The following is a 24,655-nucleotide window of genomic DNA, read 5'->3' as shown; positions in this document are numbered from 1 at the left end:
ACAATTCTCCCGAACTCCCGCATGGTCATTTTGCGGATCCCTCTAGCAAAAAGAGAGCTTTAAAAAACAGCAGTAAATAAATTATTGTGGACAATCATACAACCAAATTTGCACATAAGGACACAAGCGATATTTAGTATTGTTTGTGGCCATCTCATTTTCTTCTTTGATTAGGTTCAAGATTTGAGAATGCAGTTTGCCACCAAAACAGACACTGATGATCAGATTATGGTAGCTGTCAATGCTAAAGTGGAGGAGTGGAAGGTGTGTACTAAGTAAACATTAACATACAGGTGTAATACAGGTGTTTTGAACATGAAGCTACCGGTAGCCTAAACTATGCCCGAAGTCTTATCCAATAACTGCGTCACTAGTCACATGCGGAATTTCTGTTTTTTTCTGTGAGCATACTTTGACTTGAAAATAGTGCTCGGGCTTCGAGCTGTTCTATATATTCATCTTTGTCAGTGCTATCCTCGTTTACTCCACGATTTGTACTCAATTCGACGTCTTTGTTAAGGACATTTAAATTCGTCCTAAAAGTTAGCAAAACCTGCAGGCCTCGACCGAGCTAGTGAAACGACAACTCAGTGATGCTTGAGTTGACGTCGTAAAGTGCTTTGCAATTAAAAAGAATCTTTCAAAAATTAATTTCAGAACATTCTGTGATTTCGTGCCAGGAATAGACTGCTGTTCACTGTATCTTTCAAGCTCAGTCGTGAAGTTAGAGACTATCAGTTTGTTCACTCTGCGTACCTTTTTGTCCGACCCATGAAAAATGAAAAAAAATATATGGACAAATACACTGAAGCAAAATTTGCATGTAGTTTTGTTTTATGACTATCTTGCTTCCAGAAAGATTCTCCAAAGCCCGATTCGCCACCACAATTTTATCCAACTACATCAACTGTCACCCTTATAGAACGAAGTTGCGAGTTTATTGGTAGCGAGATGACTGGCACTCGGAGCTTTTATGGTGTTTAAGTTTAACTTGTCCTTAGCTCTTCTTAAGGACGGTGCCTACTAATTAACAATATTTTTGCCTCGGTGTGTGATTAGGCAGGAAATGTAAATCTTAACAAGCGTTAATAAAATCCAAAATAAAAATTGAGGGTAACCACGCATTTTTCAAAGATAATTCATGAATAATATTTGTAAAAAGCTCTAAAATACAAAGAAACGTATGGTGTTCTTTCTTAAATTGAAGCTTAGTTATCTATGAAAAATGTATGGTTACCCCCAATTTTCTTTTTGGATACCAAGAGTACTTACTAAGATCTACTTTCTCCGGATAGTTTTAAACCGCGCAAAATTATCCCTGTATTAGTAAGCATCACCAATAGGAAATCCGAGTATCTCAAGATGCGTAGAACGTATGCGCGATAACAATAGTAGGCACCGTCCTTAAATATTGTGAATATTTTGTCTGAATAATACAATTTTAATTCACGAAAAAAGTAGACCTTTGACCCTTTTTGGTACAGGCTATCCTTGCAGCAAAAGAAATTGAATTGGAGCAGTACAAGTCATTAGTGGAGGAACTTAAACAGCAAGTCGCAGGTCTTCAATTAGATGCTGATAAAACCTCTTTGGCCATGCTGCAACAGGTAGACTAGATTTGAAGAACACTTATTCTCAGTGCTTTGTGTAAACAAAATTAAAAAAAAAAAACGTTCCACAGCCTTAATGAAATTGTATCCATTTACATGTAGCTGTGTTTCAGAGAATATTTACACGATAAATCCTGCTGAAGCATAGCAGGGCATGCACATCCAGTCAATTTGAAACAATACCTTTTCGATTACTCTGGCTCAAAAAATTGATCAATGTCGCAAGCCCTTTTCTATATTTCGGCCTGCTCTTGATCTCAGGAAGTGTTTTTCGAGAGATTTGATTAACAAAAGAAGAAATTTGGTAAGGAATATCACATCAGTCTTGTTTTCCTGTGTCGTTCTGTAAATTAGGGCTGGTTGTTTCTTATTTATAGAGCGGTTTCCAATTGAGTGTCGAAAGTAATTAGCTAATTGCTTTGGTTTTGCATTACTTCACTCAGTGATTAGTTCAAAGTTCTCGCGCCACTTTTTCAACCGATCAGAAGTGAAACCAAAACCAACCGTGGCACACGTCGCGTGTGCACATTTTCCCGCACTTTGTGTCGGCTACGTGTAATTACTTCGAGTTTTGATTGGTTTACTGGGTTGTCTCCGTCCTTTGTGATTGACCAAAGTAATTACTTTGGTTTTGGTTTTACGACACTGATTTGAAAACCGCTCTATTCATGGCCTTATTAGATTGAACTGGAAGAAAGGGAAGGCTGGTAACTCACCTTACGGCCCGCAAACTTGATTAATTAACAACTATTGTGTCGGTGGATAGTTAACAACTATTCACCGAGGTGGAGGCTTCGCCGCTCGTTAAATATCCACCACTAGCCACCGACACTGAGGTGAATAGTTGTTTTTGTATATACTCAAAATGTGAGATAATATAGCACAAAAAGATGATTTTAACTCATTTATTCCTGCAAAGATTAAAACATTTTCGGGCCCAAATTCCGCGCGAATTGCTTGGAGGTAAATAGCAAAGGATATCCGGAGTTTGAGAAGCCAGCGTGCGAGGTCAACGCTATCCACTGTTTGAGTATATACTAATAGTGGATATTTGCCTCGCCGCTTTTGTGTTGCCAGCATAAGTTAAGGGAAACCGTGAACTCGACGAAAGAGAGGTTTTTATCTGAATGAAATTTCGGAAAGAGGAGTTAACTATTCTCATAATTGCAAGGCCACTTTGTCCCACAAATACTAAAAGGTTAATGTAGGCGGGTGGTGTTAATATCTTTAAAGCCCTATCTTCAAAGGGAGGTACATGTAAATGATGTTGGGGGATTTTGCCCGCTTTACACTGACAAAAAGGTTGGCACGGCACTCAGAAATCTCGGTACCGTTCTTATGTTTTCGGGCACCGCACGGTAAAAGTTTCGTGTGTCAACAGAACAAATAGAAGGCATATTAGGCACCCGTGCTAGAAGTTATAGTGGTGCCGAGCCATCTCTGGAGGTGTGCACGGCACTCCAAATATTGATACCTTGCCGCTATTTCGGAGTGCCGTGCCAATTTTGTGCGTGTGTAAAAGGGGTTTGAAATACATAATTGAATGGAGTGAAGGAAGCAAGTGTACAGTAAGTACTTCATAGGGCGTGGAGTACATGTGGGCTGTAACTTGATTTGTTAAAAACCACAAAAAACGTTTTTGATGTTACATGTACCTTGTATTCGTTATTGAAATTTTCAAGGAGATTTTATTTTTAGGCAGTAGCGGAGAAAGATGAGAAAATTGAGATGCTCGGAAAGGAGCTGGAAAAGGTATTGTGTGCAATCAGGCTAGAACATTTTTCATGTAGTTAAATGGAGTTTATTGCAAACAATCAGGAGTTGTTATCCATCCCCCGTGTCCAGGGGTGAGTAATTTATATGCACATTCGCCGGGATCTCATTTGCTTTGGTGCGTGGCGTTTTGAATTGTGTTCTCGAGTTGTTCGTACCGTTTCGAGCTAGCTCTGGGGTTTTTTGGACTTTGTTCATTTGGGTCCCCCCATCCCCTTGGGGGATGAGTGTAATGGGTGGCTGGTCTCTCCCTACTCCGTGTGGGGGCTCATGGGTTGCTGTGATTTACGAGTCAACTGAGCGGTATTCATCTATGAGCTGGATGCCAATGGTGGACACTCCTGGATATTTCAGGCATCCACCCTCCATTTTGCAGCACAATTTGTTTTAATGTAAGGGTATACGTCTTCCTAAAAATTTGTTTTGAATGTTCTATCTATTTAAATATATTTTTTTCTCTACTTTTCCGCGAACACCTCTCTTGTTAGGTCTTCTCAGAGGTTAGAACGGGATTTGAACCCAGGGCAACCACATGAAAACCAAACGCCCTAACCACTGGACCACGCCGACTCCTTTCACTGCTACTGCTACTGCTACTACTACCACTACTACCACTACTACCACTACCACTACTACTACTGCTGCTACTGCTACTGCTACTACTACTACTGCTACTGCTACTGCTAGTATTGCTACTGCTAGTATTGCTACTGCTACTGCTACTGCTACTGCTACTGCTACTGCTACTGCTACTGCTACTGCTACTGCTACTGCTACTGCTACTGCTAGTACTACTACTAAAAGGAAAGGAAAGGAACTTTATTTAAGTGTCTAGCGCTGGAGCGCTAATTGGGGACATTGTAAACTGAAATGAACAATGGAAGTAAATCAAGTCAAATGTCGGTTTTACTACTATCACTACTACCACTACTACTGCTACTGCTGCTAATACTACTAATAATAAGCTAAAGGTCTGAGCGCTTCACAATAAAATAAGTATATCCGAAACACCAATACTATCGAAAGTACAAAACAAAACCTAAAGTGATTCAGACAGTTTCTCCAAACTATTTCATAACTAACAAAGATGTGACACACATCAAAACGTGTCACAAATAAACGTACATACCTTTAGAAATCGCAGTTAAGTTCTAGAACATACAATTTTTGTATTCAAAGTATTTGAAGTGATTCACGAGGCCATCACTTCTCGTGTCCTTCTTGGGGAGAGCATGTTTATCGCGTTTTTCTGATTGTAGGCGTCAAAGGAGATGCACGGTGTGGCTTCATACGCAGAGGAAGTCAAAGCTCTGTCTGAGAAGGGTGGGGGTATAATTTGTTTTATTGAAAAATATTCACTTTGTTGATTAGAGCGGTTTCCAATTTAGTACCGAAAGTAACTAGCGAATTGCTTTGGTTTTGCATTACTTCACCCAATGATTGGTTTAAAGTTGTCGCGCCACTTTTTCAACCAGTCAGAGGTAAAACCAAAACCAATCGTGCCTCGCGCGTGCACATTTTCCCGCGCTTTGTGTCAGCTACGTGTAATTCGATTTTGATTGGTTTACTGGATTGTCTCCATCCCTTGTGATTGGCCAAAGTAATTACTTTGGTTTTGGTTTTACGACACTCGATTGAAACTCGCTCTATGACTTGAGAAAGAAATCGCACTGCTCCCAGCAACAGGTGAACCTGTTCCCTTCTGACTACTTGTTTGGATGCTGTACTTCTGAGAAACGACAGACTCGTGGCTGCTTGGCCATTAAACGTGGCCATTGTCCTGCGATACTGCAAATGTATCATTCTCGCAGTTGCATCAAAGGCAATGATAAATATTAACCCCTTTGAGTGGTTGAAGACAACTATTTAGTGATGATATTTATTTTATTATTGACCCTTTGAATAGTTCCCGATCGAGCTTAACTTGAAGTGAGCATTCAGGCTCTAATAGACGTTTTCAGGTTTTTGTTTCAACCTAACGGCTTTGCCATCATTTTTTTTTATGAATCCCGTTAATGTCTCGAAACAGCGGTGCCAAGGGACTAGGAGGGATCCGGTGATAAGACCACTTGTGGGGTCACACACCTCATGTCTTCTGGCAGAAAGTCAGCAATTCATCTTGGGAGCAGAAATGCCTCTTGGTCCGAAAAGAAATAAAAGAAAACTGATCGACCTATTCAGTGACTAGAGTCTCTTTTAGTATGGTTTCAAGATAAACAAGACTCAAACTAATTGCAAAGCTTCATTATTTGAAACGTCTTCTCTTTCAAGACATAATGGGAAATGTAATGGAGTTTTAGGAGGGCCGAAAAGTTCTGGGGGTAGAGTATCGAAGTTTGAACCGCTCGATGAGGGAAGGGAACAAACGAAAAAAAAAAAATTGAAAAACAATAGTTGATTTTCAAACCGCTGGCTTGACGCAAGCCTCTCTCAGAATTCAGTCAACTTAAATAATGTGACTTGGTACACGAACTTAAGGCAATAATGATTCTACTGTTGAAGGAACCGCGAAGCCAAAAAATTAGACAATAGACTTTACTTGTCAGGCTTTTGGGAAAAGCAAGCTTTGCATATTTTTAAAACCACGACAGCAATGATCTTACCGTCCTATAGTATTCACGAGTTGAGCATTTTGAGCATTGATTGAGAAACATGATGTCTTTTTTAGGTGTTCCATCAGCGTACCAACAAAAGCGAATCAAAGAACTCAACAGTTCTCTTCAAAGAGAACAAGTGGAAGGTCTTCAAGTCAAAGACAGAATGATCATGGTAGGCTTCCTTTTCTTGCCTTCTTTAATGTACCCCTGTGACAAAAATAAAATCTTTCAGTTTCCCCGGATTTCGAAATTTTTTTTACCAACCCTCGAGAGGGTAGACGTGAACTTCAAGCCTTAATTTAGAAAAGAAAGTTGTTTATTGAACTGGGATTTTCATATTTAAAGGTCAGTCATTGCTTTTACTTGAACATCCTGAGAGAGGTGGATCGAGGAGAAGGTGACATCACTTTAAACCCACCCAATTTTTTTTATGAGCCACCCTTGAAGCTTATTTTTTTTTGGAAGAGCATACGTCTAACTTTCTGTTCGACCATTTTTACATGAAGGTCTTCGGCTAGTTGCTTCCAGTGGTCGACTGGGTACCGGTGCTGAGATGACGTGAATAGCCACTGTTTTAGTTTGCTCGCGTTTGTCTGCCTTGCGATGTGGGCTATGTACTTGATGTACTGCCGCTCGCAAAACTCACTCAAGGGCGTTGTTTTACAGATTTTTAGCACGTTTTTGTTCGTTAGACAATACCGCCAGTCGGTCAGTTCCTCGTCTACTTTTGAGTTTGAATGTTTGTTTGGAGGTGCTCGCCTCTGCTCAGACTTAAAGCTTAAAATTTCCTCCGTCCAGGCTTAAACACGATCGTTTCGACATTTTTTTTTTGTCACGGTTGTACTAAAATGATAAAAATAGTGTTTTGTTTGAAGAGTAGTTGAACTTTACTGAAATCAGTTCTTAGCGTCTTTCGGCCACACTTGATTAAAATCTCGTCAATTTTGATTCGAAGGAAGTTTGTCTACTCAAATCGCAAGTATTATCTTTTTTTAGAATTAGCCCTTTTATACAACTGCGAACATTTTAGACTATTTAAAAGTTTGAAGAGCACTACCGACTGAAAGCCACAGCCTGATTTATGCTTTCCAAGTTTAGGGGGAAAAGCGATTGTGTTGATCGGCATTCAAGCAGGTAGTGCGCCGGCGCTGTGTAAAGTAACTTGTATTCGTCCTTTGTTGAACATAGGCAGAGGAGGCGGCAGCTGCAAAAGACAAGCAATTGAATGATTTGTTGGCACGAATGATGCAATATGAAAGGGTAAGAACATCGTTAAAGCCTTGCTCGGTTGTTAATGTCCCACAGGCTATCGTGCTACCGAATTTTGAGGGTGATATGATAACGATTTCTCTTTTTCTATTTTGCAACGAAGTTGAAGTTATCATAGATCATAGACCTCCTGGTTCCAGCCAAAGTGACATTTGCCTTCCTGTAGAATACTCGCTCCTCAAAAATAAGTTCTTCTTTTGATATAACTTGGCAGTACACCAATGAAAACGTTTGTTTCTTTTCTGTGAAAACAGCTCACGGGTATATATGTGATTTACACAGTCGTTTTATTTAAGGTCATTTTTTTATTACAGGGAGAATACGGTTTGAGTGAAGCAGTACAAGAAATCAAGGACTGCAAGGCTCAAATACGCATCAGAGATCAGTAAGACGTTGCCATATATTGGTATTTAGAGAAGACTGGGAGAGCATTTCTGGTTCAATTCACCAGTGATGTATCCTCATTTGAATTCTTTTGAGCTCCCCTCCAAGAAGCCGGGAGGGTGTTATGAGGCTTCAAGACTTGGTGCATCTGTTTTGTGGAGAGAACGGAGTATGATGCTTGCACAGAGATTACATTTCACTGGTCTTCAATCAATGTACTGGCTTGTGCAACTACTCGTGTTTATGCTGTGGTTCAAGTTCCTTCTTGGTTTGAAACGTTTTTTTTTTTTTTCAAACCAGTTCAATTTTGACTTTTTTTGGTCTATTGTTTATTCTCACAATCTAAAACAAAGGAAAAATCAAAATTGAACTGCAGTAAAACCCCGCATATAAGAACCTACAGGCTGAAAATCGGCATTGAAATACCCAAAAATATAAGAACCTGTTCAGCCTGGCAAAGAAAAATAGCTTCTTACAGTATGCAAATTTGATGAAAAAAATTCTGGATTTTAATCGTGTCAGAAAATTTTGACAAAGAATTATTGTGATATCTTTTCTTTGATTTACATTTGTTTGAATTTTCACCATAAATGTGTTATCCATAAAGCTACTAACAGTGCAAACAAGGCGAGCATTTTTGTTGTTGAAAATACAAGTGCTCAGCCATTCTGTATTTGTAGTACAGAATTTCTGCCAATGATTACACTACGACAACCTCTGAAAAATAAGAACCTAAGAAGAACCTAATCACCCTGAATTGTGATAAACTACCCTAAACTGTAAAAACCCATTCAGCCTGACCTCGAAAATTCTTGGTTCTTGTATGCGGGTTTTTACTGTAACCTGAAAAAGTTAATCCATGGGGAAAAAGTAGGACCACGACACATACACCACTTACTGACCTGGTTTTGAATTCTCCGTCCGTGCTGCAAGTTATCGTCCGCTTGTTTTAGTTCATTTTGTTTGCTCTCGGGCCATAAATTTAAGTGGAGAAAACAAACCTGAAGCCGTAAGATACAGGAGTTGGGGAAATCGCATCTTCAAAGACTCAGTCATCCTTTTAGAAATAGATGACATTTTGAATGACTTAGCTTGTACTACGGACTATTGGATCCTTGTTAGGATCTTGAAGTGAGGCTTTCAGTGCTTGACAATTTCTAAGGAGAAGTGAAAGTCATTTAGTAACAGGCATGAGGGGTTCGCATCATTCATTTGGATGGCAGTGTTCTTAGTTACAGTCGGCAAGGTTAATTCTTGCTAGCACATGAATTGTGAAATTTACCGGGTTGTTACTAATTTTCAGGAATATAGAAGATTTAACGAGTCAAGTAAACAATTTGGAGATCGAAGTAAACGATGCAGAGATGGAGAATGAAGAGCTACGAGAACGATTAGGAATGGATCCAAAGGAGAAACTGGATATTGAAGTTGTCCGCCACAAGAAGAAAGTTAAGGCTGAGCAAGCAGTAGCCTTAAACAGAGCACTCAATAAAGAGGTAGAGAAAATCTTGTTCTAAAAACATTATCACTGCATGCTCAGGTGAAAAGGTTAACGCCCGAAATGTCTGCTCACTATTCTTTGTTACGGTTGTTTATTTTTTCTTTGTCAACTCGTTTGATCAAACCAAACTTTCATTTTACAAAAAGAAACGACAACGAAAGTTGAAACGAATAAATAAGTGTATATTTGAAGTGCGGGTTACAGACAAAAGATAGTAGTGATCCTCGGACTTAGAGTGGTTTTCAATTGAGTGTCGAAAGTAATTAGCAAATTGTTTTGGTTTATGATTACTTCACTCAGTGATTGGTTCAAAGTTGTCCCGCCACTTTTTCAACCAACCGGAACTGAAACCAAAACCAATCGTGGCTCGCGCGTGCACATTTTCCCGCGCTTTGTGTCGGATACGTGTAATTACTTCGAGTTTTGATTGGTTTACTGAATTGTCTCCGTCCTTTTTGATTGGCCAAAGTAATTTATACTTTGGTTTTGGTTTTACGACACTCAATTGAATCTCGCTCTATCTGGACAATTTCAATTAGCAATTGTCTCTGAAAAAACACCCAAAAAATTCAATGTAACAATGTAAGTGCCATTTTTAGGTTGAAAGATTGGAAGAAGAACGGCTGCAACTGAAAAGACAACTTCGGAAACAAGCGCTGCATAGGGGAGCCAGGTGAGATTAGTTTTCTTAGACGTCTGGGGCCCGTTTCTCGAAAGTACCGAAACATTTTCGGGCCGCAAAAGCCATTTGTGAAATTGCTAACCGCTTGTTTTGGAAAGCCGATCTTTTAACGTGTTTTCAAGGTGACTAAAAGAAACACGTCTATGAAGTTTGACGACTTAAATCCTCTCCTTTCTTGAAATACAAAGGGAATTGTGACACCCGAAAATGGCCCGTAAAGTTTCGGGACTTTCCAGAAACGGGCCCCTGGTCGCTTTTAAAAGAAGAAGGGTTCGTGGCGTGGTGAAAGCGCTACGTATGGCTATTTGTCATATGTTGATTTTATGAGGGTTTAGTTCGTTGGTTCTTTAGTGTAACGTTCAAAACGATGCTTTTGTTTTTCCTTCAGAGCTGTTGAGTTAGGAATTACTGCTGAAGACTTGATCATGACAGAAGGGGAGGACGTTGAGTCTTCACCCAGAAGATTGCCTCGAGTAGTTGTTTCGGACAGCGATACAACCATAGCATTGGTATGTAAAAAGTCTGCTTACGAGTCAGCCTATCCCCGGTTTCCGTAGCATGAAGCGACTAGGAGTATTTCTACTTCCCCCTGGGTGGGATATTAGTCCATCACAGGGCTACCCCCAGCATGAAATTCGCCGGTACCCATTTATACCCCTGGGCGGAGAGAGGCACCGTGAGAGTAGTGTCTTGCCCAAGAACACAACACAATGTTCCCGGCCAGGACCAAACCCGGAGAAGGATCCGGAGTCGAGCGCACTAACCATGAGGCCACCGCGCCTCCCACAAAGCATTGGTATGTTCCGTTGTATAAATAGTTGCAGTTCATGTATGCTCAATCATGCGAAGATCGAGTCATTGTAATGATACACATAACAAGTATGTGTAATGCACAAAAAGCGTAACAGTTCCTTGAGGTTCAGCGGAGAGCAACGCCAACTTGCTTATTTGAGGAACATGCCTGCACAACAGGATTTTTGAAGGTAGGCTCAAGGTTCCTCAACTTTTATAGCAGGGGTTTCATTGCTCAGCTCTACACTGTAATAGTACTTTAAACCATCTCAAAAGTAGTGACATTTGTTTACAAACATTCTTTTTGTTAATCAAAGGGGCCAGTCACTGGTTCAAAAGAACCCTTTGTTTTGGCAGCCATGAGGGCTTTGGTTGGAACAGTTATATCAAAACTTGGCATCAACGATATCGTGATATAATCGCTGCGGACACTTTTATATTCCATCCATAGGCCGCTTTATTTGCAGATCCTTTGATTGCATCAAACGGTAAACACTGAAATCGTGTTTCTTAGAAAGGCACACGGAACTCAACTTTCTTCCTTTCCTGCTGCAGGGAGAGGTTGGGCGAGACTCGAGATGTTTCGTTGCTCACTTACTATACTGAAAGATGTGTTACATGTTAACCCCGCTGAATCAAATTAATTAAGAGATCTATTTTTCGATTTTGACTTAGGGATACCCCGAGTGCATATTTTGCAGGAGTCGAACCGGAAATCGGAAGGTCGTAGGTTCGACTATTGCAAAGGAGTACTCAGAATTTTTCCGAGTAACCACGAGGCAACATCGAAAAATAAGTCTTTTCAAGCCGCGCACTTTTCACAAAGAGTATGCCACGGCATTCCTGTGCTGTGTTGTGATCTAAGGGATCAAAGTTAATTTCACTACCCGTTGTGAAGACCCTGTCTACAAGGTGAAGCTGCTCAGTTTGTCATTTTGTTTGTAAAGAGGTAGAATTCTGTATCTTTTACTTTTAATCTGTTTTTGCTGTTGATCATCGTTTTGCGTTTTGCAGAACAAGAGGCTTGAAGGAGAGGTGGAGAAAAACGAGCAACAAATAGAAAAATACAGGTCAAACATGAAGAAAGTTGAATCGGAAAACAAAGTAAGCGTAATTCACGTCATGTAATAAATAAAGGATATTACACGGTGGCGAGAAGATATCAATTTTATGTTCGAGTGGCAAGAGCAATATCTATGCAGCTCGGTGGCATGAATTTCTTCAATTTTCGCATTTCTTCTTCACTTCAAGGAACTCCTTGAATAATTTTAAATTGCATGAAGTTTTATTCTTCGTGTTAGCATTTTCTTGTTTCTTAGAGAAGGATTTTACGTTAGCTTGAGAGAACTTCACGAATCTATCGCTTGCCATTTTTCACTGACTGTTTGCACAAAACAACCATGCAAAGGCGGGAAATGACGTCATAAATATCCTCAATGGTGAGAATATGGAAATTACGCCAATCGTGTCACGGATGTAGCTCGTATAAATTTTATGAGTGGTGTATTTTCCAGTAAAACATTCCTGTCTATATATAATAAAAAAGACGACATGGCCTAAATAAAGGGCTGGATCACGAAATGTAGCCAAATTTGGCGACTGGCACTGAAAACCAAATCAAGTGAAACTTAAAAATATTTATTTAAAACATTGAAGGAAGGTTTGAATGAAACAGCAAATGCAAGAGAAGACAACGGATGAGCAAAATTGAAGAAAATAAAAATGGATTACAATTTGGGTTTTTTAATACTGTTCCTCCTAAAATGTTTTCGAAATATATCTGTGTTGTTTAGTGTGTATGCACGACAGACATTTTTTGTCTCGAAGCTATGAGTTGTGTTGTTGAAAAGTAATTTCTGGGTTAAAGTTAAGTTGCATAGCGAGAAGGGGCGAGTAATTGGTAAAACTAAACAAAATCAATAGCACTGCCTTGACACAGCTCCTTTAAGTGCACCAACGCCTTTACTTGTTTGAATTATTCTTGAATGCTCCTGCTCTAAGGCATGCTCAGCTCGAGAGAGCCACATGAAAGGTATGTTAGGAGAGTCGAATCTAAAACCAGTTCTTTTTTGTTCACATGTATATTGTAGATTCATATGTTATCGTTACATTAGGATTTGTTCCCAGGATTCTATGAGGCGCCAATTAAGATTGGAATTCTTCCACCATCTCAACAGTTTTGCGTTCGTTAAGTGAAAGTCTCAAAAATGTCAGAGGGCGTAAACGTATTCAAAAATATAGTTTATTTTAACGCCCCTGGTTTTTGTTTATCTTTGACTAGGAGCTCAAAGATGAGAACAAACAGCTCGAAGTTGGAATGAGAGAGATCCTAGCGCAGCTGAGGGAGCATTCCCAGCAAGGTATGTTAAAGAATGAAAATTTATGATAGTATAGGTCATAGTTAACAAAAAATACCTGGTTTGAGTTTTGACCGGTGACGAAGCTCCCTTTTTTTTCATTTTCTCTTTTCTTGTTAACTTGTGGAGAAGTTTAACTGGAAACAATCGTTCCGTGGTAATTTGACTAAATTTAGTTTTACTAGCTTCAAAGATGATATACGTGGAGCTGAGTGTGGAGCAATGCACAGTTTCCAAAGCTTGCGTTTTGAGCATTATCACCTCAACAGAACGAATAATGGATTTATGGGATGAAGGATTCAGTTTGTCTGTTGTAAAACGTCATTATACCTTTTTTGTTTCCAGGTGGAGAAGGCAACAAACTAGTTCAAGTTCCAGCCTTGGAAAAACTGATGGCTGTAAGTTTTTATTCTTTAGGTTAATCACATGCAAGGCTGCTCCCTAAGAAAATTTTAAAGGGGCCCTCAGAGCTAAACGCTGAGAACTTAGGAGCCCAACATATGAAGTGAAAGGTGTTGCTGTCAAAAGTTAAGGCGCCCAGAGCTATTCTTTGGGAGCCCCAGGCTACCGGGCTCCTGTTAGGCAACAGCCTTGACATGGTACATTCTATCTTTACATGAGCACTGGAATTTGGTGTGGGAGGTCGTGATTTCAAACCCTTGGTGAACAAGTGCTCTTTTTTCCTAAGGACATCTGTAAATGACAGTACTTTCTAACTTTCTTGGACAAGAATTGTTTGAACGTCCGTAGGAGGTCCCCCCTCCAACTCCCCCTCCTATCGGTAAAGTTTTAAATTCAATTTAGAGCTACCTTAATCACTTTCTGAAAAACTGTGTCCTATTAATAAGTTATCCCTTTGAAACTTGAACCGGCCTAAACCGGCCAGACTTAATATTTTATTCTGTCGAACGCCAGAGTATTTTACTCTGTCTAACGCCAGACGATTTTACTCGTCAATGGGGAACCCCCAGGAGTCATTGGGTTAAAGTTTTCGAAAACTGGTTCCAGCCACCTTAAGAGTCACAGAGCAAATGGTACCCCTACTGTTTTAACAGGGAGAGGGCAATCTTTGTCAGCTGATGGAACTCTTTTATGATTTACCTTTACTCTTTCTTCCTAGATGATTGAATCTAGAAATGCGATTGGCCAGTACGATACAACACTGCAATTAAAAGCTCAGGTATACACGTACACAGTAATGAATGAAAGGAAATAGAGCCAATGTACCTCTTAGACAGGTAAACAACTATATTGTTTGTCGTATTTCTTTCAAAAGCTGAAAGAAAACAGAAGTAAATAAATATTAGTGGAAAGATGCGGGAGTGGATGGTAGTGTGGAAAGCGAGGGGACAATTTGAGACGTTTTTTCAGTGTGTGTGGATGCTATTCCTTAAAATCCGAAAGTTTACGGGATTAGCAACGTTAGGGATGTACGTACACACAACTAAATTAAATCGCCTGGCTTTGTGGAAAATAACGAGTCTCTATCTTTCGGATTGGACTAATCCGTCAAATCTCTTGCAGATCGAACATCTAAGCGGAAGAAACGAGGAGCTTCGTCATGAGCTGCATAATGCCAGAGAAGAAACAGCCAAAGCAATTATGCAAGTGGAGAGGAAAAACACCAAGGTGCAGTATTCAGTGGTGCTTTACTTTCCGCAAAGAGTTTCGGAAATCCCGAATTAGGAATCGAACATAAATCAAACTTCCAGTATTTCAATATCGGAAATTTCAATGAGTTTATCTATCAACATGGATTATCGGACCACTCAACAGACAAAGTCAATATTATTGGCTTATTTGCACTTGGGCCTGGTTTTATTGTTATAGTCTTGAACATAAATCTGTCAGTTATATGCTTTGGGAAGGGCTTTTTTGTTTTTGAATCTCCTTTGCCCATGGAAATTTGGTTTAAATAGCCCCAGATGCTAGGCCAACGTTTCAGAGCTTCTAATAATCTTTGTAGTGTTGGTGGAAGCGAAGTTGGGTTGTTTTAATGGAAACAATTAACGTTTCAAGGAAATTTGTTGTCTAACCCTTTGTTCTGTGAATGATAGATTGAGGATCTTGAGAAAGAAGTACTAGTCTTGAAAGAGATCGGTAAGATCAGTTCTGTAGCACACATTCAGCACAGACATTTTATATTCCCAAAATGTTATATTTAAAGAACCACAATCGTACACTGTGATCTAATTCCACTTAAGCAATAGAGGACGTTTTCCGTGTTTCCATAGCCTTATCTAAACACAAGGGGGAGTTGGAAGAATTCGAGACAGTTACGCGTCTCGGGTTTGCACAGCTGTCGAGAAAGATAATTCGGCAAAGAAGGAAATGCTTTTTTTTTCACTTTTTGATTGAAACAGATTTTCTTGATACATGCTCCTATTTCTTACCAGCCATTCAAAACTCGCGTCTGACAACACCTAACCAATCAAAATTCGTGTGATGTCACAGCCGTGTTTCCATGCTTTCATCTTAACACAGCTATTTACCAATGAGAGTGCGCGTACTTTCCTAATTATTTGATAATTCTCTATTAGGCGAGGGAGTGGTGAAGTTACAGCCCATGCCACTGCCACAAGGAATGACACCATCATCCACGGAAATTATTGCAAGCCTTAATGAGCATCTTGTTCAGGTTCTTCAGGTGGGACGTCACAGACGAGTAGTTTTTGTTTTTTTTTTCGCTGACTTCCATGCTCTTGTCAAACGTCTAACACTATTAACTGGAGTGAGGCTTTACTCTCGCCTGTCCATCTTTTAGACATCTTTTCCTTGAACAGAAAGCCGCTAGTATACCATTACGAATCCTGCTGAATGCTATCTGATTTATTAAAGTAACAATATGGAGTCGAATAAGATAACATCGCATCACATCTGATTAGTAATTTTGGTTTTTGATGAGGGAGGAAAACCTCACGGTGCAGACTGGAGAACCAACAAACTCAACTCACCTATAAGGACGAGTCAGGAAATCGAAACTGGTAGAGATTGGTGGGAGGCGACTGCTCTCACAACTGCGCCAACCACGCCCTCCAACACGTACTGACTGTCACCTGAGTGATAGTGTAGATAGATACCGTGAGTGATAGTGTAGATAGATACCGTGAGTGAAAACAAGAAAATTGTACTTGCTGTTTCCGTTTTCAACTCAGCGCTACTAGCCTCATCACTTTAAAAAATCTACTGTCTAATGGAAAACTTTTCCCTTGTGTTTTGAAGGAATTATCCCTCAAGGAACAATTGCTCGAGAAAATGGAAAAGGACCTTGACTTGTTCAAACGAAAGTTTTCCGTCATTCTTCACCAAAAGGTAATGAAGGATTTTTTCGGCTTGTTATATTTTACATTATCTTGTGAAAGAAGCCCTTATCGACCTCGGATTGTAATTGGCTTTTTCCTGGGTCAATGTATTGGCTTTCTCTCTCGCAGTACTCATCAGTTTTGTTTCGTTTCGTTTCGTTTCTTCCCCGGTTGACTAAGAAAACTAAATGGCCTAGAGAGTTTGAAAATAATTAAGGAGGAATTTTTGCGCCATTTTTTTTTCTTTAAGGGCCTTTTATACGCTGAGTACTTGAGAGAAAAAGAGAAATGGGATGAGGCAAGAAAAGCGATCGAAGAAGAGAAGGCTTCAACAGAGTTGGCAAGGGAACATGATAAGATCAGGCTGCTGGAGTTTGAGGTATAGAAATCATTCGTAATTTGGGTATTTCTTAGTCCTATGCAGAGTTTCCGATGGGTTTCCATAAATTGATTCATTTAAAAATTTATAGAGTGTAGAGTTTAATGTTGTATTATGTATTGTCGTGCATTTCGGTTCTTTATCGTCGAAAGGGGCGAGCCGATTAACTCAGCTATTTTGGGTTACCCATAGAAACGGAAACCTTTTGATGAGGTGCTTTTTACGATACTGCCAAAGGATGTTACTTTTGACGATCGACGGAGGTTTTCGTGCACGCACAGTGGCTTATCTCCCTCCTTGTAGGTCTGTACAAGATATGAATACGAAGCCTTTGTATGCGTCTTGTTGTTCGATGCCCGCCATAAAGAAAATTAATTTCCTTCCTTTTTGTCTGCAGAGATTACTCGATACGCTTGATAAAGATGACGACAAGCAGAAGAAGAGGTTGGGTGAGATGACGAGAAAAATAACAGTTCTAAGAGTTAACGAGAAGTCTCTGTCCCGGAGGTACACTGCCATGCAGGAAGTCGAGGCAGCCCTTAGAAAGGAAAACAAGAAGTACAGAAACGATGTTGTTGCTATGGAAACAGCAATTTCGGAGCGATTGGGTTACTTGCACAGGCACAAAGTATACAATTTTTGCTTTCTATTGCTTGTAAATCTTGCCGTTATGTTGTACATGTGCATGTATTGAGAGACCAACCATGATTAATTTTTAAGAGTTCGTAATTGCCTATAATGAAAGACCACACAATAAGCGGGTCTCGTTCGTGTGGAACAGTCCCAAATAACAATCTGTTGCAAATACGACAAAGTCTTCAATTGTTCGCCATTCTTTCTTTCGGTCTGGAATACTAAGTTGTCCTTTCCGGTTATTTTACTAACAAAGAGGGATTATTTGGAACAGAAGTCTCTGCGGAATATATTCTTATACATGTATGTCTTGTGAAGATATGACAGAACAGAAAAGCTTGCTCAAACTACGGCCAATTCGCGATCGTATGGCCGTAGCAGAGCTCCCTAAGTGCTGTAAGGAGATGCAGGGAGCCTCTTTTTGCCTTTTTTTTATTCTCGGCCCTCACCGTGTGATTCAACTTTAATGGATTGCGAATCCATCGCGTCTTTTTTCTCAGTGAAAAACTGAAAAAAAAAACTGTCTAAGGCTGCCAAGTCATAGGGAAAAGAAGCTGTACCTCGAACCACCGACTTTTTCGGGGCCACGTAATTCGAAACAAGAATACTTGCAAAGTCGAGGAGGCAGTGTGGTCCAGTGGTTAGGGCGTTGGGTTTTCATGCGGCTGCTCCAAGTTCAAATCACGTTCTAACCTCTGGCTTGGATTTGTTTCCGGTTGCCCCTGATTCAACTCCACCACGCTTTGTAAGTAGCCAACTGGTTGCCTCCCGCCAGTTGGGGTTCTTAATAATGTTTCTCTTAAGTGTGAATAGTTACTTTCACCTTGTTAACAGTGGAGTGCCTGTAAACTACCTTGATAGCTAAGTGTACTTCCACTATAAAGAAAGCCTTATAGCTAAACCAGGTAAATTTACCATGACAACCTATGCGATTTAGTCACAACTGAAATAACCTGGGATTTACCGTTAACTCTACTTGAATGATCTCGGATCTTGCGTTTGCCTATCATTACGATACAAAGGCTATGAAGTTTACTAGTTATGGTCCGATCATCGAGTGGTGTTGTAGAATCATCCTTAATTTAAAGAAAATATTGTTGTCAGTTCAGTTTGGATTAAACTTGTTTACCAATAATTAATAGATTAAGTTTGACAAATTAAATGAGCTTTGAAGTGCCCCTGTGACAAAAAAAATTCACTTCCTTCTTTTCTTCAGATTTTGAAAGTGTGTTTGCTTAACATCTGACATGCAAAATTTTGAGCTTCGATTTTTATCCAAAGGCCGTTTACTTTGAGTGTAAGTTTTGGATATCACGGTCCGCCGTTACTCACGTTCAAAACTGACCGATTGGGCCTCAGATGTTTGGACCCAGGGAAAGTGACGTTAAAGGCTCACTAGCTTAAAATTTCAGCTAGTGAATGCAGCTTAATCACCGGTATATATGCTAAACGCGAGTTTAAAAGTCTGAAAGCCCAGACCGCCCGTGCTGCAAGTTAATTCTGCGGCGTACACACACATTGCATTCTTAAACTAGTGAGCCTTTGACGTCATTTTCTCCTCGATCCAGCTCTCTCAAGATCTAAAAGTTAGTCATGGCGAACCATGAAATAGAAAAATTCCAGTTAAAATAAACAGGTGTATTTTTGAAATCAAGGCTTAACACTTTGGTCGGTTAGTGTTTAGTTAACATAGTTTTGGAATCTAATGAAAAACAAGAATTAATCTTTTGGCCACAGGGGCTCTATAAGTCGTTGAGAAAGGCTGAACAAACTACCATCGTTAGAAATGTGTTGTTATCAGTGTTGATTTGCTTGTTTGAAGGAGTGCATTCCTGCCCCGGAACACAGCGAGTCTTACTTTTTGATGTTTGTAAAGGTCTTCCACTCCGTGAGATCTAGATCTACAGTTTAGCCCCAATCACTTGTAATTATGACTGTAATGTAGCCTAGTCTACGAGAGTTTCTTGCTTCTTGCTTTTGCTTACTCCTATCATGGAATTCATTGCTTTGTTATCACTTAGGAAATGTCAACATACAAAATAAGCGTATTACAACAAGCCCTGGATGGCAGTGTTCCTTCATCAGAACTTGAAGCAGCTAACAAACAATATAATGAACTCACAGCCAAATATCGCGATATCATACAGAGGGAAAACAGCCTGGTAGCACGATCAGCCATAGTTGACAGCTTAGAGGTAACGTGAAAGTCGCTAACGAGACAACAACGAGCTGAAGAGCTGGTTCTTTAAGGAGTTTCTTTGCTATAGATCGAATTGAAATCAGGTCATCTTAATTCCCAGTGAACAAAATAACTTTTCGGGGAAAAGGCAAGAACTAAGCGTCCTTCTTCATGAGTCAGTCAGTCGATCAATCCATCATCCATGTCCATCTCCTAAAATGTGTTCAGTCATTGGGAAAGGAAAAGTTATCACTACCATATAAGTGTGCACCAGGGGATCTCGAAAGGGCTATTTGCCAAACGTGCTTACGGCATCTCGTCAGCGGGAAGTGACAGGCCTGGCTAGGGCAGATATAGGGTCGATGTTATATATGTTTCTGTTTTCAAACCAGTAGTAATTTTTGATTTTGCCATCCTTTAGGCTGACAAGAAGGCCCTTGAGGAAACGGAGGCAGAGCTCAAGAAAGAAATGACTTCATTAAAGGAACGCAACCACAGCTTGGAGCAGATGCTGAATGATTTGTTGTCAAAAGGTAACGAATTGAGCAACCAGCAAATATCGTAATGTGTTTTTTGTTAATTTGACGCTTGAAGAGACGCCCTCAAAAATAATTGCTGACAGTGGTTGAATACGTTAGCTTTACATTGCAAGCATAGCCAAAGAACGTAGCTTGTGATTGATGCAACAAGGAAACGAGAAAAATCAACACGTAGAGAAAAACAAGAAACCTGTGAAGATGGGAAATCAGTACATGTGGTGGTTCAGAAAAAATACCTTCCTATATCATTTCACTTTTTTCGTACAAATTTGTCCTGTGTTTAAGGAATAGAAATAACTTGATAGTTAACTTGCTGATGAATAGCTCCATTTATTTACTGAAGTTCTTTCGAGATAAAAGGCAGTTTTGTCAAATGACTTAGGTGCTTGGTTTGCTTGCCTTTGTTCTGGCTTCCAATTCCCGCTTTGATCACTTTCCGGCTTGGTCTTCGGTAGCTCTGAATCGCGCTCTAAGTGGCCAATTGGTAGTCTCCTTACACTTAGGTTTTTGGAATTTTATGCTTGATTTGAACGATTTTATCTAGATAGAAAAGGAGATAAGTATTGTGCAACGGATTTGAGTATGTCCACATAGAAAATGTGAGATGGATTAAACCATTCTAATAAACAAACAACTAGCTCGAATGGATTAATCGGTTCATTGAATTTTATTGAATGTTCAACTTTTGGATACCTGGAAATCCCACTTCCTACCGCAAGTGTCTTAACTCCACTTGGTGCAATTGTTCATTATATCACTAATCAGCTGACAACCGAGACTTCATGAGCAAATCAGAATGCTCGAGACGCAATATCAATTTTTTACAATTACAATTATAGGTATTCCGTAGAGCCTTGGGGTAAAAAATTAGTCATGCTATCGAAATTGGGCTGCTTTGCTTTTGAACTGACTTTTGATCTTTTTTTATGTATATAGAGGGAGGAGAGGGTGAGACAGGTACCAGCAGCGTGCGCCAGGAAGAGATTGATAGAATATCAAGAAAGCTTGCGACGCTGGAAATGAAGGTACAAAGAAAAGAACATAGTTTGTCAGGAACTCATCCAGTTTGTCAGTCTGTTAGCCAGTTAGTCAATCAGTCAATCTTTCCGTCTTTCCGTCAGTCACAAAAGGTAAAAGTTCAATTGGAAATGGTGAGTTTACTGTGCTTGTATACTGATAATCATTATAGGAGCTGAATGAACGAGAGCGTGCAGACCACGCTACTCGGAAGTATGACCAGCTACAGAACCTGATAAAGCAACTGGAGGAGAGAAATGTAGAGCTTGAACAAAAGTTTGCTGAGGTTGGTTTATACTATATATTTTCAAATTTGATTTCACAGTAGTTACATTTTGTTTAACTTCGAAGTTCCCCCACCACCCCCCCTTTTCTTTTAAAGTGGAATATTACTAAAACTTTGAAGACAGGAAATAAAATAAGACAAAGGCGAGTCGACCTTGTCTACTGGATCGATATTTGACGTATCGGATATGAAGACTTTTCTTATTTCTTATTGACATGTTGTATTTTAACCATCAGATTAGCAAAGTGAATCTTGACTCTCAGCGAATTGAGCGCCAACTAAGGGAGGAGCTCTCGAGTAAGTCGAAAGTTCTTCTCTCTATTGTTTTTTACTCTCGATCCAGCTTTATTATTTTCCTCCTACTAGTTAGTTTCATTTAAAAGAATAGTTACGTACTGTGAAAGGCATCTCACAGTTTTTTCCTTGAAGCGGACCTCTTTGACAGAGCTGAACATGTGAAAGTCGTGGCCAGGATAAATGTATAACATGATTAAAGCAACAGTAATATATTTGTGTAATGCTTTGACTCAGTAACTCATACATTTCCATCCAGTTGGACAGTTGTTCGAGAGTACTACGATGGTTTCGCACTCAAGTCGTTTCTTACCCTAATTTCGTCCGCAAGACGTTTGCACAGTTATATTACCATTTGGGTTCATGTCCACTGTGACCTACTTGGGAACGAAACGGTCACAACGTTTACCAATGGAGAAATGGACGTTAGTGTTGGTAGGTCAAACATATGCTTGAAGCTGGTGGGAAGAAAGGCTGGAACTGACCATGTCTTTATAGAGATTTTTTTGCTTTGTTGTGCAAAGCATGCAAATTGTTTTGTGCAGTTACAATGACGAGGTATTGAAGCCTTTATGAAAAGGTCATTCCTATCCCTGCTTTTTTCTTCTGTCCACCAAGCAAAAAATTGTAAAATTAATCTGTCCTACTGTAAATTGATCCCCGTTTGATACCTCTGATAAATAATACTATGATTTGTCTATGAGGCTTTTCGAGGGAAATGTCAAATTTCGTTTTTATTGGAAATATCCTTGATAATAACGATACGACAAAAACAAGACCAAGTCATCAAAAATTTGTTCGTTTTATATCTGACGTGTGGTATGGTTTCTCTGCTGTTTTCTTTAGACTCTGTGACACAGGAGACTCACACTGCCTTAACGCGACGCCTGCAGTCTTTGGAGGAATCCGAGTCAAAGCTTAAGGTTGAGGTGTCACGGCTGAAGGAAGTAGCAGATGTGGCGTCGCACCAGACGGAAGCCATTAAATCACAGCAAGAGTCCCAAGATAGGGAGCTTACATCTCTTAGAAAACAGCTCTATGACATGCAGATGGAAAGTGATGACAAGACCATTATAGGTAAGTATTTTTCTCGCTATCCCGGAGATTCTAAAAAGTTGGACTTGCGGTAAGCTGATAATGCCGTTAAATGCCATTTATAAGGACTGGACAACAAATAGCCCCAAGGTGGTCAGCCTTTTAGTTTTGTTATATTTGTGCATGCACCAGTGATAACACAACAATAAATTAGTTGCTTATATTAATTAAGGGGTACTGGCTTCCTAAAATAACTAAACGTTTAAAAATGCCTGCCAGTGAGGCCGTGATTCCACATTTATTGTAGCGCACGTAAGGGACGGGTGAGCGTTCCTTCGGAGCGAGTTCTCCCGTTTCCTCCGTCATTTCCTTCTTATGTAAGTGTCGCTGGTACCTTTTTTCTGTGCTGTTTGGATGCTCATATCTGAGGATTTGCCAGCGATGGAGGAAGTCTACATACTGGATGTCGAGCTGGCATAAATGTAAACCATATTTTGTGTTATTCTGCTTCGTATCGTTTCCCGCACCGTCAGACTAAGTTTTCTTCCTTTGCAAAAGATATGTAACCGCCCTAGAGCCCTAACTAGGATTTCGGTGCTAAGTCGTTTAATCTTATTCATTCTAAAGGTAAACTACATCATCACATTGTTGCGCTGCAAGTCAGCGAGGGTACGGCTGTGCGCAAATTAGAGGCTGCAACACAAAAGCTGTTAAGACAAGAAGCGTATGCGTTACGACTGGAGCAGAAGATCGATGAAAAGGAACAAGCTCTTTACCACGCCAAGATGGAGGCAAGAAACAAAGCAAAGTTCCTCAAAAGAACAATCCAGGATCTACGCAGGCAATACAGTGGGGCTCTTCCACTAATAAAGCAGGTTGCTGTTAACTACTGTTGTTTTCGCATTGTTACCAATCCAGAGAAGCTTCTTTTCTAAGTATGCTTAATTTTCTTTCAAGGGGATGCCCGTGAGACCACCATTTGGTGTCCGAAATAGCGAGAATTAGTAATAACTAGATTCAATGAAAATGATACTCTCTTGTTGTTTGATGACGTCTTCTGTTTTTCTCCCTTACCAACGGCTTGATTTGTCCTCCAGAATACAATTTTACCAGAATTTGGAAACATACAATAGGCCATTTTCGAGTTCATGTCTGCCTCCTCTTCAAAGCGAGTCTAAGTGCAAAGCTTTTGTTATGAAAATTAGTTTTTATTCTTATGTAAAGTAGTACTAATTAACATCACAAAAACTTCGCACTTAGACTCGCTTTGAAGAAGAGGCAGACATGAACTCGGAAATGGCCTATTCGTTGCCTCCTTTCATTTGAGGGTCTTCCCTTTTTCATGATTCCTTTGAGTAGTTTGTTTTAGGTCATCCAAGTGGAGAATCTGTAAAGTAGCTTGATATAGCATACTTCATTCCACTATAAACACAGCATTTACATTAAGTGGTTGATTTTTCCAAAGTCAATGGACCGGAAACCGTATTAGTGCACCCAACCTACACTATATCTTTCTTTATTTATCTTTCTATATTTTAATAATTACTTTGCCTTTAACTTCCCTGTCAGCCGAGTAAAAATTACACCCTCACTCGTACGAATCGTTGCCGAATCATCATTGACAGTTTCAATTTCATCCCCAGGAAAAGTTTGCTGAAACCATGCGAATGCTTCACGAAGACAAAGGCACGTTACAGAAAGAATTAAGGAAAGCCAAGAGTGACCGCGAATCAGCTGAGGACAAGCTTGTCGAGCTGAAACTTCAGCATGACGGATTGCAAGAGCTTATGGCTACATTGAAAGATGGCAAGGGAGCTGCTAAAGTAACTGAATGGCATACGAAGATGGGTGAAATAAGATTACAGGACTTAAAACTCAATCGTACCATCAGCAGGCTACAGGAAGAGGTAAGTTATTTGAGCAAACCTCGTATTTATGCTGGTATAGCGTGAAACTGACACAACGAGACTTAAAAGAGGCGGGCTGCACTCCTTTGGGACTTATTCTGCATTCGATGTAAAGGAGT

General features: G+C 39.9%; 1 protein-coding gene across 1 annotated transcript in view; it reads left to right on the top strand.

Moving 5' to 3' along the window:
• Window positions 1–24,655, top strand: part of LOC138042919 (centrosomal protein of 290 kDa-like) — a 91,942-nt gene that overhangs the window by 15,458 nt on the left and 51,829 nt on the right. The window contains 28 exon segments of the mRNA XM_068888984.1: window positions 175–264; window positions 1,485–1,607; window positions 3,309–3,362; window positions 4,643–4,706; window positions 6,052–6,152; window positions 7,169–7,240; window positions 7,564–7,634; window positions 8,937–9,129; window positions 9,734–9,807; window positions 10,205–10,325; window positions 11,623–11,712; window positions 12,890–12,968; window positions 13,311–13,363; window positions 14,086–14,145; window positions 14,490–14,594; window positions 15,023–15,065; window positions 15,506–15,612; window positions 16,188–16,277; window positions 16,518–16,646; window positions 17,044–17,274; window positions 19,301–19,474; window positions 19,880–19,991; window positions 20,934–21,022; window positions 21,187–21,300; window positions 21,537–21,597; window positions 22,441–22,671; window positions 23,257–23,504; window positions 24,273–24,536. Coding sequence (XP_068745085.1) covers window positions 175–264; window positions 1,485–1,607; window positions 3,309–3,362; window positions 4,643–4,706; window positions 6,052–6,152; window positions 7,169–7,240; window positions 7,564–7,634; window positions 8,937–9,129; window positions 9,734–9,807; window positions 10,205–10,325; window positions 11,623–11,712; window positions 12,890–12,968; window positions 13,311–13,363; window positions 14,086–14,145; window positions 14,490–14,594; window positions 15,023–15,065; window positions 15,506–15,612; window positions 16,188–16,277; window positions 16,518–16,646; window positions 17,044–17,274; window positions 19,301–19,474; window positions 19,880–19,991; window positions 20,934–21,022; window positions 21,187–21,300; window positions 21,537–21,597; window positions 22,441–22,671; window positions 23,257–23,504; window positions 24,273–24,536 — 3,243 coding nt within the window.

The sequence above is a fragment of the Montipora capricornis genome, chromosome 3 (genome assembly GCF_036669925.1).
Source record: "Montipora capricornis isolate CH-2021 chromosome 3, ASM3666992v2, whole genome shotgun sequence".
Lineage (NCBI taxonomy): Eukaryota > Metazoa > Cnidaria > Anthozoa > Scleractinia > Acroporidae > Montipora > Montipora capricornis.
Note: the sequence above shows the minus strand (reverse complement) of the source record. Positions and strands in the feature narration are given on the sequence as shown.